At 46.2% G+C, this 17677-nt stretch overlaps 1 protein-coding gene across 2 annotated transcripts in view; it reads left to right on the top strand.

The window, feature by feature from the left end:
- BMPER (BMP binding endothelial regulator) overlaps window positions 1-17677 on the top strand; it is a 239872-nt gene that overhangs the window by 48303 nt on the left and 173892 nt on the right. For both annotated transcript variants that reach the window (XM_066353770.1, XM_066353769.1), the window contains exons 4-5: window positions 10717-10799; window positions 15597-15687. In XM_066353770.1, the coding sequence (XP_066209867.1) occupies window positions 10717-10799; window positions 15597-15687 (174 nt within the window). The remainder of the gene's footprint in view (window positions 1-10716; window positions 10800-15596; window positions 15688-17677) is intronic.

Below are 17677 nucleotides of genomic sequence, written 5' to 3'. Positions count from 1 at the left end.
AGGAAGAGGGCCGGATAGAATGTCAACTGAAATGTGAGTACCGGTGTCCTTATGTATTTGAGCGAGGTAAAAAGAATAAACAGCGTGACCTCTGATGCTGATAAAACACCCTCAACTCTAGCCAAATGTTCATGGTCTGTTGGTGGGCAGAGAGAAGGTTTCACGGACCCGGTAGCCTCTAATGTTAAAATAACTAGTTTTGGTGTATGCAGTGCTTATCTTCCCAACTCTGTTCAGTGAGGTGTTGGTAGCTCAAAATGACCATGATGGGGTTATTTACACCTTGGGAATTGGAATACACTACAGAACCAGGGCTTTTCTCTCTTGGAGAGCTAGTTGTTAACCATTAGCAGCATGCTACCGATTGTATGTTAAATGCTCAGTATTTTTCTTCCTTTTAACACATATCACTAACCAAAGACATACAATTTTAAGATAAGCCTCTGTTGACATGTTGAAATCCGGAAATCCGTGGTTCCTCTGATGTAGAAAGGTCAGGAGATTGCTTGTACAGAGCTCCCGTTAGGCACCTGCCTTCTCCTCCATGTTGGATAGGGTGGGGGCTCAGTGGATGGTGACGATGTCTCCTCATTCACCTCCAAGTGTGACCACACCGATCAGTGACTGCTTTTCTTGCCAGATACCTGGCAGTGTCTTGAGCAAGCTTCCACCCAAAGGTTAAGGCCTTTTTCTGTTTTGTCCTGTTTTCAGAGAGTGAATTTCTTGCCTTAACGCCCTTATCTACTACCGATGTTTCAGATGTCACAAAGCCCTTCCTCTGACTTCATGGCATGAGATCAGACGGGGTCACACTGCAGAGAGGGCTCTGCAGAGGATGCTGGGTTATGTAGTCAGACACACTTTCTGTTGGCAGCGTATTTCTAAAACGAACCCAGACACGCGAGGCGCAGAAAGGAGTGCAGGTAAAGGGGGGGATAGATTAGAGAGAGAAGGTGGGCTGCAGGAGTCTGCCTCTTCACAGACCCCCTAGGGACTGTCCGTACTCCCTAGACTGCTCTTTGGCAAATGCTTCCCCAAAGCGAGCTTGGCCAGGGTAGGAAGCTTCACCCTGTAGCGGAAGAGGCTCCTGGGTGATGGGTACATCAAGCCTTATTTTCTCTTATCATAATTTTAAAATGGTATAAAAGGGATGTGCCCAGCATGGGTATTTTATATACATAAGCAAGTTTATTCTGAAATTTATATTAAAAAAGCCAAGGACTTAGAATAGCTGAAACAATACAAAATTTCACATTTTGTAAAACCAGAATAAAGTGGGAAGAGTCTGTCTGCCCAATGTCAAGACTCCACCCACAGTCATAAAGACAGCATGGTATCGGTGGATAGACAGACACATAGATCAATGAAACAATGAACAGGAACCGCGAAATAGACTCATAACATATGCCCACCGGATTTATAACAAACCTGCCAAGGCAATTCAATGGAAGAAGACCAACCTTTTCAATATATGGTTCTGGAAGAATTAGACATTCAAAGGCAAAAATAGATGTGATTTGAATCTTACCTGTTAAACACATATTAACTCAATATTGATCATAGATGCAAATGGGAACAACCTGTAAAACACATATCAAAAGCATGGAGGAGAAAATCTTTGGGATCTCGGATTGAGCAAAGAGTTTTTAGAATTGACACCAAAAGCACTGTCTATAAAAAGGTAAAATTGATCAATTAACCTTATGAAAAATTGCTTGTGGAAGACCTTGTGAAAAAACAAACAAACAAAAAATAACTAGAAAATGGAAAAAAAGATACAAAGAGGTATTTCACCAAATAGAAAATGCAGATGGTAATAAAGCACATGTAAAGATATTTAATATTTTTAACCATTGACAAAAATGCAAATCAAAACCACAGGGAGATAGCACCACTTACCTATCAGAATGGCCAAAAATGGTATAGCGTGGTTAGACCAAATGCTGGTAAGTGTGGTTAAAAACGAATAGCCCGAGAGGGCCATGTGATGATAGTCGAGTTCTGTATGTTGATTGGTTGCACAAATCTACACATGTGAAAAAAAATGCGTAGAACTACACACACAGGTGCATGTAAAACCAGTAACAGTGAATAAGCAATGCGGATGCTCCAGCGTCCGTTTCCTGATTTCACGGTTGCGTTATCGTCATGCAAGATCCGTAACATCACGGGGATCTGGGTGACAAGGGTGTGGAACCTGCCTACGTAGTTTTTGTACCTTCTCGTGAATCTATAATTATTTTAAAATTAAAATTTAAAGAAAAAGGGAGGTGTAAGATATCAGTGACTTTTTTTTTTTTTTTTTGCAATGAGCCCTAAACATCTTATTTACTCAACCATAAAGGTTGCGTCCATGTAATATGCTTCCCAGTGTATAAAAATTGGGCCAGGCAGTGCATTCATCACCCAAATGGCATTCTGTATGCTTGTTGTACAAAACTCATGTCTTCTGTATGCCTGTCAAAGAGATTTTTCACTGATGTCTTTGAAATTGCTTTGGGGAAACTGAAGGTCCCATTCATGACTTTCTCTGTCTATAGCCACTGTAATGTCTTCTGTGAGGCCGCTGGTTGTTTTGCTGTCTTCAGACAGTTTATTTCCTTAGGCTGTTGCCATGCACCCAAACTGTGAAACACGTGCCTGTTTTGAAAAATGCACGAATCCAACCTTCAGTGTCTGAATTGAATTTATCGCTCTTTTATTATTTGTTGCTTCATAATGTGAGGAGGCCCGCGGCCAAGCATGATCGGTAGCCAGAGGCACAGGCGTTTAGAACAGTCGAAACGTACATCCGCAAAGCCAGGTTCTGCCTTGACGGCCACAGACCTGCATTTTGATTTACCATATTGGTTGTCAGACACCCCTGGGACATGTGGTTAAGGTAGCAGCGGGAGGCCGCGTGTCATCTTCCCCAGAGGTGTCCTTTTTACTCTTGAACCCGCCCCTTCTGAGCTCCTTCTAGCTGCCCTGCAGGACTCAGAGAAGGTGTGGAACATGGATTTGGGGGCGAGATAGAGTGTCTGTGGGACCAGGACAAAGTAATTGAGCTTTTGTGAATCTTGGTTCCCTCATTTTAAAAACCTGGGGTAACATGTTTTTTTGTCCTAGAATGCAGTTTATGAGAGTAACATGGTATCACGTGCAAAATCTCCAAGTCCGATGCCTCGCCTGTATGTATATGGTTACGCAATGGCTTTAGTTTTCTCTCTTCTTTTCTTTGCTCCTGTTGGAGGGTCATTGAGCTAATGTTTACGAAAATGTTCTCTGGGACTGATCTTTGGCAGTCCCCTCAGTCACTGACACTGTCCCGCCCACATCAGAGAACGAGTGTTCTGACTTCCCAGGACATACTCTCCTTTTCCTTCCTTTCCCGTTTTTGCTCCGTATGAGCGCAGCTTCCTTCTTTCTCCTGGGCCCGTAGAAGCGGTGGGTGTTGGCTCTTTGACAGCGGGGTGCCCAGGGTGGAATGCTGACGCAGCCCTGGGGTAGCGGAGCTCCCACATTTAGGAGTGATTATGATAAGAATCGATCAAATGCAGGAATGATGGGCTCCGTGACTCATATGAAAAAGGGGTTGTGAGTGTTTTTCTCTCCTAGTACATCGTGTATTTCCTGTATTATTATATCAACAGTACTAAAAGTTTGAAAGCATAGTTTACCGAGTAGAATTCTGAATTAGTTATGGCTCATAGAATGTTTCATTACCTTAATATCAATGCCAGATATTGTGTGTATCATAATCCTAGGAAGTTATGAGCCTGGTTCTCTAAAGCCACAATTCCATCACTTTACAGCCTGCAGTAAACACATAGATTAGAAGCCCAAGGAAGTCACGTGGAGACTTCGTGTTCCTTTTTATTGGTGAAGTGAGATGAATTTGCAAGTCATCTGTATTCATCTGCTGTTTCTTTGCATTCGGGATGTTATTCATAAAACCGCCAAAGTTAGGTAAAGTAGCTTCCTGTTTGTTTTTTTTTTTTTCTATCGCTGATTATTTCACTTCCATCATGTATTTAATTCCTCACTGGAAAACAAAACTAGGAAGAAGCTTCCCGAGGAAGAAGCTATAGAAACGGATGTTGTAGCAAGAAAGCACGGGCCGCTCTCTCAGAACTCAGTTCGTGGGTCTGAGTCTTCCTTTTGGGATTGAGGGGAAATGGCGTGGCTATAAAATTTCCATTAGCCCCAAATAAGCCAAATTGCCTGCAGGATCTGTGGCAGGTACAGCCTTGAAGAGCAATAAGGGCCTGTTTTCAATGAACTCCTAAGGACGCGACGGGGGCCTGGCATTGGCTAGCCAGGTTTTATGTTGATCCCTTTTGATTATCCTTCCATATGTTTCTGGAGCACGGTGTCTGAACAGTGGTTCTATTACACAGATTGTCCTGGGCCGGGGTAATCTCGGGCTTACCCACCAAGTCCCCGGGGTGGGGTGCCCTATCAGGTGGCCCGGAAGTGGCGGAGACGGGCAGACCCGTTTGCTCCCCTGCCCTGCTCCGTGCGTGCGGCAGGAACTGACTTCAAAGACCCCGCCCGAGTCTGGTTTAAGGTCAGTAACTAGGACAGCGTGCGAGCTCACTCTGCCCCCCAACGACGAGAACACAGAAGTAATTAGGGGGGACAAAAGTAGATTTTGGAGAGAAAGGAGGCCTTCTGAAAGTTACCCGAAGATGAGTTCTTGAACCACATGGGAAGGGAGGCCTCTCGGGAAAGTGTTGCTACGATACGCCTCTCGTTTCTAAGGTGTGGTGGGTGCTGGGATGCTCAGGGGCTTTACTGATTGTGTCCAAGCCCAGCCTGCCCGGTCCATGGAGGAGGAAGGGGCTGGGTGTGGGAGGACACAGACATGGACGTCTGGGTCGGTCCCAGAAAGCTTGCTGTCTGCGGAGGTAGGAGCGTGGACAGAACCAGCCCACCTGCCGAGGGGAGAAGGCAGGCGGTCCAGGGCATGCCAACCTTTCTGTGTTCTCCATGGTTTCCAGGAACAGCTCTCTGTTGGTACTTGCCATGACTGCCAGTGAAATGAAACATGGATCAAGTACCAGCTACAAACGAAGTACTGGAAGGGACCTGGACACGGACATTTCGAAGGCCAAGTGTTCACGCAGAAAAAGCCCGGGAATAGATTCTGAGTGGGGAAGGCTTCTCAGAGGCTATGACCTTGAACTGAATCTTGAGGGAGGAGTTAGTTAAGCAAAGAGGGAGACCTTGAGTGGTCTAGGTGTCATTGTGGGGGTGATAGAAATGGAAGGAATGGGTAAGATCTGGGTTTTTCAAGAAAGGACTGGCATTAGCAAAACCTCAGGCTGAGTTCTTCTGGTCATACTGGGGGGATGGTAAGTGCAGCATGCCTTCAGCGTGGGGAGTTTGGAAGCAGCACCTGAGAGAATGAAGGGGTGCGTGCAGGCCAGACCTGGGAGCTGTATAGGGTAAGAAGCTTGACTTGTGTTGTAAAGGTCAGTGGTTTTTCCATCCTGGCTGTATATTAGATATGTCTTCCGCTTCTTCCTCCCAGAGGCTCTGATCCAGTCAGTCTGGAGAAGAAAGGTGGAGGACAGGTCCCAGTCTGTACCTCAGCCGGCTGAGAACCCGCAGTCACTGATAAGAGTTCCACGTGTGCAGATAAGATCGTAAGATGGGGGTTTAAAAGAGCCCATGCTGGTAGAGGTACAAGAGGATGCTTGGAAAAGTCCCCTGTCCTGTCTGGGAGAGGCAGTCCGTGAGCCTGTGTGAGGGTCCAGGTGAGAAAGAAGCATCGATTTAGGGGAGAGGGCGACTTCATGGGGGGAGCAGAAAGGTAATTGGAAGAGAGCGTCTGGAAGCATGGGGGTGTGTTGGAAGAAAAGCGTGGTCAGACCGCCACAGAGAAGACCTATAAGGTAAAGACTGAGTGTCCTTGGATTGGGCACTTAGGCCCCTGCAGCCTGAGAGAGGGACATTTCAGCGGGGTGGTGGGGGCGGAAGCCGGGTAGCTTTGGTTGAAGAACTTGACCTTATTTTAAGAAGCATTCAAGTTCATTATAATCAAGGCCAGGTATATAATCCCAGGAAGCAAGATGGGGATCCAGGAATGCAGGGAAAGGGCTGGAAAGGTGAGTCGGGGCCACGTCGTGGGGCCCTTGGGTGCCAGCAGTTAAGTTATTGGAAGTGGGAAGATCCAGCTCTGTGCTCTTTGGATGCTGTGACCTTGACCCATGGACAGATTAAGATGAGAAGGCTGAAACTAGGTGGAGCGAAGGCCATTACGAGGTCAATGGCGTTCTTTTTAGTCCTGATGATATTGGACGGCGATTGTAACAACAGAATGACGAAAATGTGTGCTATTCCCTCTCTCTTGGGATAAGGTGGCCACTGAAAAAGGCCACAGCTAATAGAAAAAGGGAATCCTATTGCTTAACTGTGGACTCAATTTCTTTGTGTTCTTCCTGTTTCCCTTGCCACGTGTTTTCTGAGTTGCCTCGTTGACTGGGCCAGGTGTTTCTCTGAGAGTATGCATGTTTACCAAAAAAAAAAAAAAAGTGCGATCCATCTCCACCCTGAAAATATTTAACACAAATAGAAAAGGCAAAATACATACAAAAGAAAAGTGTAGCTAGTTTAGGCTTGTCTTTGTATCCTTTTAGTTTTGTAGAGAAGAACTATTTCGGGCTACATGTCGTGGTTTAGATCAGCGTTTCTCAACTTGGGCACAACTGACGGTTGGACTGGTTGGTCCTTTCTTTGTCGTGCCTTGTGAAGCACTGAGCGGCACCTCCGGCCTCCACCCGCGAGATGTTCATAGCGCCTTTCCTCCAGCTGTGACAACTAGAAATATCTCCTGACGTCACTCCAAGCCCCCCGGGTGGAGAAGGGTGGGGGCAAAATGGTCCTAGATTGAGAACTGTCCGTGTAAGCAGAGTGTAGTGATTTTATCAGGAAGTAGCCACTTCCTCCTGCGGCGTCCGTTAGGTTTTATTGAAGCCCGTGGAACCTGCAAAGCTTTTTGTCGCCAGGAGAGAATGAATGGATGTTTATAGATTTCCTTGTGGAAAGTGTATTTTAAAATATTTAAGGAACAAGGAAAAGCTACTGTACTGGTCGCTTACTCCGTGGACTCCTCTTTCTGCACCTGCTCTTTAAGGTCTTGGACCTGCTCTTATTTAATTTTTATAAGGATCAGATTGGCTTTTCTCCTGGGCCTTTAAGTCCTCCATGCAAAACATGTTGTGATTTAGGAAGTGGCCCCAGTAATTCTGCCAGTTTAGACCTGGGTGTGAAAATGTGGATTTCACCAAGGACCTGGATTCTAGTGTTAGTTTCACACCTAGTGCCTTCTGACTTTTGAGCAAGCGCCATTCATCTTTCTGTGCGTATTTTCTCATCTATAAGATGAAAGAGAGAATCTACATTATTCAGTAAGTTCGCTTCTAGTTCTAAACATCTGAGGTTGAAATATTTTGATTATTTCTTTGGGTTGGTCCTGACCCCCCACCTTACCCCCACCCGGGTGGTAGCAACCCAAAATGTGCTTTGCAGGTCACCAATGATTCTTAGACTGTGGTGCTGGTTTACAATGAGCCAAGTGCAGAAATGGAGAGTAAACAATTAGAAGTGTTGTTGTTGTGTTTTTAATCACTCAACAGAATAATTCTATGCCTGTTACATATAATAATAAAACATTAGGCTTCTAATTTTGTTCTGGCCTTTTCAACTTACTTTTCTAAGTAATTTATTTTTATTATATTTTGTGGAAGTATTAGTCCATCTTGGATTGGAAGAACAAAAACAAAACAAATTGGTCTTTCTCTAGAACAAGTTTGAGAAGCGCTGTCTCGACATACAATGGAAACTTTTCTTTGCCTCTCTTTCTATCGTAGCCAGTAAGAGATATTTCATTTATTACTCCTGGGGTTTCAATAAAAACACAGGCGAAATATTGCCTGTCGAGTACATTAGCGGCGTAAAGTTGGTGGCCAATGGAATTTATTATAGAGAAGTTTGCCTTATAGAAAATCAGAAGTAATTCTGAAGTAAACGAGAGGTTCTTTTTGATTGCACGCGCATGTGCCTTCACATGGCTCGTGTTAGTGTTTGGCATTAAGATGACGTGTTTAACTTAGGACACAAACTGAAGAACAATGAACATACCCCTTCCTTCATTATTTTACGCCCTAGGATCCCTCTAGATATGACCTCTACCATAATGCTTGGTGAACTGGAGACTCCGTAGCTAGCTGATGCCGGTGAGGATAGGCAAAAAAGGACAAGGTATGGGTTATACTCGGTAGAGAGATGACCACAGGTATCGTTGAGCCTGTTCTGCCATTGGGACTCATCGAATGCTTGGGAAAACCTCTTCTCTGGAGTCAGGTGTGGCAGACTGACACATACACAAGGGCAGTTGAGCAATAAAGCGTTTTGCAATTTGACCTTGGCCCTTTATGTTGATATAAGGGCAGGGGAGCCAGACTTCCAATGGATAATTATTCGGAGAAAACAGTGCTGGGTTGCCTGCAAGGAGGACCACTTGTTCCAGTGCCTTTTATCCCATATCGAGTGGAACAATTCAGAGAAGCCTTCCCCACTCCCGGGAGCCCTGCGCGCATGACCTGGCGTCGTCAGGCACGGTCTCTGGCTTGCAGCTCCTTCTGGGTCCGTGCGGGTTGTGCAGGACACTTCCTCCTCAGCGAGCAGGCCAGAGCTTTGCCTGCCCTATTAGCAGCATAAAATCACCCTTTCTTTGAGTTCTTTTTTTTTTTTCTAATCCGGAGGATGAAAATATATAACATATTTGGAAACGCCACTGGTGGACTTGGCAGGCGTTTCATATTTACTTGGACTTCACATGAATTGGATTTGGTCCCCTGACTTCCCTGCCTCCCTCTCTCGGAACAAGTTATTTATTATCCGAGCGAGTCTGTGTTAGTGGATCAGACATGCACATGGCACGTCCATTGTGAGGGCGTTCGTTCGGGAAGATTTATGCTAGCCCAAATTGTTTTATATTGGTTTTCATTGTTGAAAATTTACTGTATTCATTCCGGCTTTGGCGTAAGTATTTGTAGTGTGCTAGGGGTTCCTGTGGTTGGACATTTTATCGCTGTGACACTTCACTCAAAGGAAATTAAAAAATATATAGTGAAAGCATTTCCCTAATATGTTTCCAATCAGCTGGGTACTTGAGTAATTTGATTTGTAGGAGCTAGAGACCAGAGTATTACTGAGCCCTTTTCGATCATTCCATAATTCTCTGGGGATGCAGATCATGGTTCCAAGCCTATGAAAACATCTTTCGAAATGTTCCAAAGTTCTTTAATATTGTTTGTATGGATTAGGAAGGTTTTATTGTTGTTGTTGTTGCTGTTAATACCACTGCGGTATCTAAAAGAATTCAGGAAGGAGGTAAATCTCCTCTCTGTATCTTGGACAAGAAAAGAGTTGAGGTTGATTGGCCTGCCAGAAGCCAGTCATTGGTACCGAGGTCGCTTTTATTTCTGCATTATCCCATGTGTGCCTTCCTGCTTCTGTTCTCTTTGGGCTAAGCCATGATAGTCTAAATCAGTGGTCCCCAACCCCCAGGCCGCGGACCGGTACTGCTCCGCAGAGAAAGAATAAATAACTTACATTATTTCCGTTTTATTTATATTTAAGTCTGAACGATGTTTTGTTTTTAAAAAATGACCAGATTTCCTCTGTTACATCCGTGGAAGACTCACTCTTGACGCTTGTCTTGGTCACGTGATACATTTATCCGTCCCACCCTAAAGGCCGGTCCGTGAAAATATTTTCTGACATTAAACCAGTCCGTGGCCCAAAAAAGGTTGGGGACCACTGCTCTAAATGGCACTTCCCTTTGCCTTGTGGGCTCCTAATAATCTAATATGCAGGGCCCACAGGCGTAGTCAGGTGCCTCACTCCCCAAAGTGTAGCTGACACAGGAGGGAGGGTATTCTTTGGACAAACTAAATCAAGATCTAGGCTGTGATCTTTGCACCATTGCTTCTTCGGCTCTTTCTACAGGGACTTACGTTAACTGGGTCTCTGGCCTTTGACTTTTTTTTTTTTTTCCAGTGAGTGAGCATGACTTCGGTTTTGGCTAGCGAATCAACTCATGATGCTCTGTACAATGATAGTTTCAGGTTTCCTTCCATCTACTTCACAACCCGAGTGTAAAATCAGAGTGAAATATGAAATCAGAGCTCTTAGAGCTGGGAGGCAAGGCTTCGACGGTCTCACCCGGTAAAGATCGTAGCTTTGTTAAGCATCTTAGATTGGTATAGATTTTTACAGTCATTTCCTATATTTTAATTTTCTGCCATGCTTTCAACTTCCTTCTTGACCTTCAGCGAGTGGGAGTCCAGTTAGTCTTATGTAAGGTCCCCTTTTCATCATGACGTGTTAGCCCCAATCCTCCAAATGCTTCACTGGGTATAAAGAAAGTCACGCGTGAGGTTATGCCTGTTGGCCAAGAAAGCTCCTCGATCCATCTGGCTCTTCACTTGAAAATATAATCTGTGCGGTTAATCGTCTCAGCAGAAAAATAATTAATGGAAGTGAAAGCCGAGTGGATATTTAAAAAGCTTGATTGTGTTTTGGGGGAAATAGCCAAGGAGCATGATGGTTCCTGCGATCACTAGTTCTGGCCTAGATGACATAACTTCTCTTGCTCCAGAGATAAAGGAAGCAAACCCGCTCTCACTGTTGGCCCGTCTTCCTGCTTCTGTGTTTCCGGTCCAGGTTGCACCTACGAAGGAAGTACCTACAACAGCTCCTCCACATGGCGGAGTCCTGCAGAACCCTGTGTCCTGCGCCGGTGCCAGGTAAGGTCCAGTTATTTTACTCTCCGGTGCAAAGGAATCTGTAGAGTTCTCCTTGGAAGTTCCTTTCAGATAACGCATAATAACCCGCCCCTCAAAAAAAAACCCCAACTCATTCCACCCAAAAGAACTCCTAACAAAAACCAACTGTATTCTTGTGCATATTTATCGTGACATTCACCGAAACAAGACAGGCACAGGGTAGATGTTGTCTGGGACTTGCTTCCAGAAACACACAGCGGAATCGTGCCCCATTGTTAAGCTATGCCTGGAAACGCTCCTCGAAGATGCATATGTCCTTGGGGAGAACTCAGGTCTTCCTGTGAGTCGACTTGAAGCAAAACACAAATTCCTGTTAGCAGAAAGAGGTCCTGTTAGCGGATATATGTTTTCCTTTTTTGATTTAGAAACATTTTGAACCGGAGCCAATCTGTACACTAGATTCAGTCAGAGCAATTAGTACACTGTAACCTCAATGATTTCAACCCAACCAATCTGAGAACTACCGGTCAGCTCCTCAGGGGCGCACCGTGGCTGGTGCTTGCTGAACCCGAAAAGACCACTGACCCCACGGGGTTCGGATTGTTATGGGTCTGAAACACAGCAAGATAAACTAAAGGGCAAATGAAGAATTCAAATTTTCAAACTCCTTTTTTGACTGTTTCCAAAATGCTCCTTAAAAAATGCTGTTTGAATTTTGACATTATTTTAAAACTCTTCTCAGTAGAAAGGATGATGTTAAATCATTTTACGCCTATGCCCTGGCCGGTTGGCTCAGTGGTAGAGCGTCGGCCTGGCATGCAGAGGTCTCGGGTTCGATTCCCGGCCAGGGCACACAGGAGAAGCGCCCATCTGCTTCTCCACCCCTTCCCCTCTCCTTCCTCTCTGTCTCTCTCTTCCCCTCCCGCAGCCAAGGCTCCATTGGAGCAAAGATGGCCCGGGTGCTGGGGATGGCTCCTTGGCCTCTGCCCCAGGCGCTACAGTGGCTCTGGTCGCAGCAGAGCGACGCCCTGGAGGGGCAGAGCATCGCCCCCTGGTGGGCGTGCCGGATGGATCCCGGTCGGGCGCATGTGGGAGTCTGTCTGACTGTCTCTCCCCGTTTCCAGCTTCAGAAAAATACAAAAAAAAAAAAAAAAATTTTACGCCTAAGCCCTGTTTCACTGTCCATGGATGTGCTTTTGTATTTAAAGGAGAAAGGTTGGCCTAGGAACGTGTATTTCTCTCTGATTTTATCTCAGGTATACTTATGTTTAGTTTATTGAGATCTGAATTTTATTTATTCATGTTCTTATTAAATACCCACAGTGGTCATGTTCACTCGTAAGATCTTCAGTGATTCATTCAGTTAAATATTCAGCTTATTGATGTAGTCAGTCTAAATTGTTTATGAATGTAAGTAGTAGGTAGAACAGATATAAATAAGGAATTAATTGGCTAAGTAAATACTTGTTGACTTTTTACTCTGGATTATAGATTCAATCGGCTTTATGGAACAAAGAGACAAAAACAATGAGTTTAATAACATTGAAAGCCCACATTTGTTCTAAAATGTGCACCACCTCATCCCCACCCTGCTTTTTGACCAGTGAAGTTTCCACTCTCTGATAGGGGTCCTCTGAAAGCCATGGTCACACTGTTTTTTAAATAAGACAACTGCATGGCCTTTGAAGTATAGTAGAACATATTGATACAGCAGTCAGAGGTCTTGAAGGTCCTTAAGTTGCATTGACCCATGGTGAATTTGGATGAAGGCTTTGTTTCAGCTAAATGAAAACTATTGTCTGGGAGGGAATGGTTTGTTGACTGGATAACATATTAAAACCATTATCCCTTTAACGCTGAAAAAACCCTATTGCCAATCACCCGAGTCACTAGCCACTCAGCAGGGCCCAGAGTGAATGAAGCAGAAATATCAAATCATTATTGGAAGAGGTCTTCAAAGACCAAGAACCCCGGGAGACAGGAAATGCCGACCTGCAGAATGGAGCACAGAAAGGAGCCGTTACCTACTCAAGATAAACTTCGCCTTTTCATTTTTCATATATATATATATATATATATATGGAAAAAATATATATATATATATTATTTATTTATTTATTTTGCCTCAGCCCTGCCCGCTTATTTATTTATTTATTTATTTATTTATTTAGTATTTTTCTGAAGTTGGAAACGGGGAGAGACAGTCAGACAGACTCCCGCATGCGCCCGACCAGGATCCACCCGGCACGCCCACCAGGGGCGACGCTCTGCCCACCAGGGGGCAATGCTCTGCCCCTCCGGGGCGTCGCTCTGCCGTGACCAGAGCCACTCTAGTGCCTGGGGCAGAGGCCAAGAAGCCATCCCCAGTGCCTGGGCCATCTTTGCTCCAATGGAGCCTCGGCTGCGGGAGGGGAAGAGAGAGATGGAGAGGAAGGAGGGGTGAGGGTGGAGAAGCAAATGGGCGTTTCTCCTATGTGCCCTGGCCGGGAATCAAACCCGGGTCCCTCGCACGCCAGGCCGACGCTCTACCGCTGAGCCAACTGGCCAGGGACAGCCCGCTAATTTAAAAATACCATGTCGTTCAATAACCAGAAGAGCAAACCAGTGTGAAGGTCATTACACAAATTGACTCCTCTGTCAACGGGCACCTTCCCACTCCTGCTCCCCTTCCTCCTTCTTTAGGGAAGAGACCTCATCTGAGAAAGCAGGAAATGACCGCTTACTGGCACCTGTCAGTCAGGTGCTTCTATGCGGGATGCCTCTCTCTCCAAGCTCCTGTCTTCACAGGGCACAGTGTCAGTAACAGGAGAGAGAGCGGTGTAGTAAGGAAAACGGGGGTTCTGTCACTTGTGGAACTTGTCATTTAACCTCTCTGGAGCTCGCTTCCATCCCCCATGAGATGAGGATGCTGCTATCCTAGGGGCTGGTAGTAAGCAGTACGGAGGCTGACATGAAAACCACTTCTCGGTAGAGTCGGCCTGCCCTGGGTCCCACGAGGTACCAAACCGGCAACAGCTGGTCTGATGGTCTGGTTCATTTCCAGTTGCGTTGAATTTGAGCTTCTTTCTCACATCCTCCTACCAAAGGAGTTCTGCTGGTGAAAAATTCACCTTTATTTTCTGCTTTTAGTTTTTTTTTTTACCAGAAGAGGACCCTCTATAGATAACAGACAGGAAGCTCATGCGGGGAGCTAACCTGAGCTCTTCATCTGGAAGATTGCAGATAATGAAGGGAAATTGGTTGCGGGCCACAGCTTTATGCGTTGGGGCTTTGGTTTTAGAACTGAAGCACAGATCCTTTGGTGATATTATGATATCACAGTATTGTGGCCGTTGTTTTTTCTTTATAATCTTCATACAGCGTCAGAGTGGTTAACTCTTTTTGCGAACTGGCATGGAGTTTCCGGTGGACCAGCACCTGTCAGTGGACCTGTGGATGAAAAATACTGATATAAACTACAATAAATTTCACCAGCAGAGGAAGCCTCAGGCCTGACAGATATGAAGACATTTAGGACATAACCTTCCTCGTTGGGTTGAGATGCTAGGGTAGCAAACACGATGAAGAAAATGACCTAGTTATCAAATTGTTACATTATTTTGAGCCTGTGCTACACCTCCCTACAAAACAAGGCTAAGTAAACACACACACAAATCCATCAATAAAAATGGGTTAGAAAATGCGGTGAAAATTCTTCCAAAGCCAACCCTAAGGATTAATTTAAACGAGGTTTCAATGACATTAAAATATGAAGCGTCCCAAGATCAGTTTTCAGATGAATTAATTATTGGATTGCATTAAGATGTGACGTCTCTGTTTTGCCATATGTATTATGAGCTTTAAAGTAGTTTTTACCTCATCTCTTCAGTCGGTGCTGGGGAGAGGCCCTCTGTGAGGCAGTGTGGAATTTCTAAGCTTGTAGAGCTGGTCTAGTTATTTCTAGAAGGAGGGTAAGGACTTGGGTCTCCAGATCCCAGTCTTGGGGTATTATGCTTACACTCTGTGCTTTCTAATTAATGGCTTAAAGTATAATAATGATAGAAAACGCAGTAAGTGTTGAAAACAAAACAACTGTGAATGCACAGCGAGGCTCTCTTGGCTGCTGAGTGATAGCAAGGTCTTAAATACCAGATTTAAAAGAAAGCGAGAAGGCCCTGGCCGGTTGGCTCAGTGGTAGAGCGCCGGCCTGGTGTGCGGAGGACCTGGGTTCGATTCCCGGCCAGGGCACATAGGAAAAGCGCCCATTTGCTTCTCTAGCCCCCCTCCTTCCTCTCTGTCTCTCTCTTCCCCTCCCGCAGCAAAGATGGCCCGGGCGCTGGGGATGGCTCCTTGGCCTCTGCCCCAGGTGCTAGAGTGGCTCTGGTCGCGGCAGAGCATCGCCCCGGAGGGGCAGAGCATCGCCCCCTGGTGGGCAGAGCATCGCCCCCTGGTGGGCGTGCTGGGTGGATCCCGGTCGGGCGCATGCGGGAGTCTGTCTGACTGTCTCTCCCCGTTTCCAGCTTCAGAAAAATACAAAAAACAAAAACAAAAAATAAAAATAAAAGAAAGCAAGAAGCTAGGGCCAAAGAGAAACACCAAGGACAGGGTCACGAACAGAGACAGGATTAGCACACCGAGTTCGAAAGCATCCCCGGGTTGAGCCAGGGAGGTCTGACCTCATTTGAGCCACGTACCTCTGGACCTGACCCCAAACCTTCGCTTTGCACGTTCTGTGTTCGGACCGTTCTCCTGTTCCCTTTGGTTCCCTTCCAAAGCCGCGTGACTCCTCGGAGGGGAGGCCGGGCTGACTTTTCCTTGCCGTGTCGTTCTGTTTTCCAGGAAGGCGTTGTCACCGAGTCTGAGGTGCGATGTGTCGTTCACTGTAAAAACCCTGCCAAGCCTCTGGGAGCGTGCTGCCCCACGTGTCCAGGTAAACGTCTCCGCACGGCCGGCCGGGGAAGCCGGCGGGGCTCCCTGGAACAGCGCCATGCTGTCGGATCCTCTTGAGCTCTCCCGGGCATGCGGGGCTTGCCCCTCTCCTGGCTGGAATGTCTCTCCCTTTCCGTCGTCTGTGGACCTAATGTGTTTCGAGAGCTCGCCTCCTGGCAGGGAAATGTCTGGCCGGACCCTCCCGGTGAGCCCGGGACGGAGGCGACGTGCTGTAGGTCTTGGCGTGGGCGTGCTCGGGGCTCGGGAGGCCTGCTTTCCACTCCGCGGGCCACAGGTGACGCTTACTTTGGAAGGAAAGTCTGTGGCTTTTCCTTGCTACCAGAAATGTCTTTTTACTGCTGCAGTTTGCAGTACGCTGGCCAGAGCTGGCCCGGGTGATGAGGGAACCAGATGTTCTCTGAAAGCTGAGAGCCGTGTCCCTGAGTGGATTGAGCCCAGGGTTCTGCTGGTCTCGGTTTCCAGTGCGGGGCAGCTAGCTGGACCCCGGTCCTCTCCGAGGCCCTCCTGCCTCGCTGACAGCCCAGGGAGCGCGCACCCCTTTCCGGGGGCTGGTCTGCTTCCTCTTCCTTTTCTGAGCAGGGTTACCAAGGCCTCCTGCCTCTTTTCTTGCCCTTAGGTAGGAGCCCAGGGATTCTGAGGTGAGAGATTTTTTTTTTTTCCTGATCCCTTAAGCCCCTGGCCCACACTCTTAGACAGATGCAGAGCATTCTGGCTCTGTCTCATAGGAGGGGAGACTCACAACCACGCCTTGCTTTTGAGGTTAATCTTCGAAGAGCCTTCTGTTGTGCAAACCTTCCTGGGACACGGCTAAGGGAACATGGTGGGGCGCCTTGCAAAGATGGGGCTCCCTGCGGTCTGAAATGCGCCCAGCTCTGAGTCCCTTCTGGGGTCTGGTCTTTTCTCGTCTTTGAATGACACTAAGGACTGTCCCTCTTCACCACTTCTGACCTTCTTCAGTTCCCCGCAGTCTTGATTGAGCCAGGCTTCCTTCTCACAGTGGGATTTCTGTGAAGTGTTATTGGATGAGCTTACATGAAGACCAAAAACTGGTTGATAATTCTTTCCGTAATCCAATTACTTAGTAGCTATCAAACAGCGTTTTGCTTTTTGCTTCTGAAAAAAAAAAAAAAGTTTACTTTTTTCTTCTGAAAGTACTTTTTGTTTCTTCTGAATGCATTAAATATGCTTTGTATCATGCAACCATCCTCTTAAATGCCTAAAAGATCTTTATTAAGTTAGATCACTAGTTTTCTAGGCTGCACATTAAAATCATGCGGAAAACTTTAAAAAATACATCTTGAAGCCTGAGATGCTTCACAGACTGAATTCCATCAAAATCTCTGAGGAGGGGATCCAGCCCTCCCAGATAATTCCAAGACCGAGCATGATAACAGAGCAAATATTTTATGCTGTATTGATTTAAAAATCACCGTAGCTCTTAAATATGCGTTCAGTTGCATTGGGTAGACTGTTGCTTTGTTGATATAGAACCAACTCAGCATACCTAACATTCCTCCACAGCCGGGAGACGGTCATATTTTTTGGCCGCCTTTGAGAGTGTGAGTACACAGACATCAGAGTGAATTTATTTCAGCCGATGAAGTTATCGCTCATGTTTGAGCCACTGCTTCTTCCATTCTGTCCTTGGTTGAGTTCCCAAGAAGGAAAGGCTGAACCCCATGATTGTACCTACCACACTGTTAGGGGCTTGTGACCCTCCAGGGAGGAATAGGAGGCATTGTCTGTAGTTCACAGAGGAAGGAATATCAGACCCAATGAGAATAAAGACCATGAGGGAGTAAAGGGCAAAGGTGAGAGGTTGGGGTGTGACTTCTTCTCTTTCTTGGCCACCATATTGTACCGCCTCCTCTACCCCCCCTTCCCATACGCACACTATGATGATTGTCCCCCTTGGTTCCAGACGCCCCGAGAGGCAGATCTTTCAAGTTAGCATGGCAGCGCCTCTCACT

Source organism: Saccopteryx leptura, chromosome 12 (assembly GCF_036850995.1).
Source record: "Saccopteryx leptura isolate mSacLep1 chromosome 12, mSacLep1_pri_phased_curated, whole genome shotgun sequence".
Taxonomy (NCBI): domain Eukaryota; kingdom Metazoa; phylum Chordata; class Mammalia; order Chiroptera; family Emballonuridae; genus Saccopteryx; species Saccopteryx leptura.
Note: the sequence above shows the minus strand (reverse complement) of the source record. Positions and strands in the feature narration are given on the sequence as shown.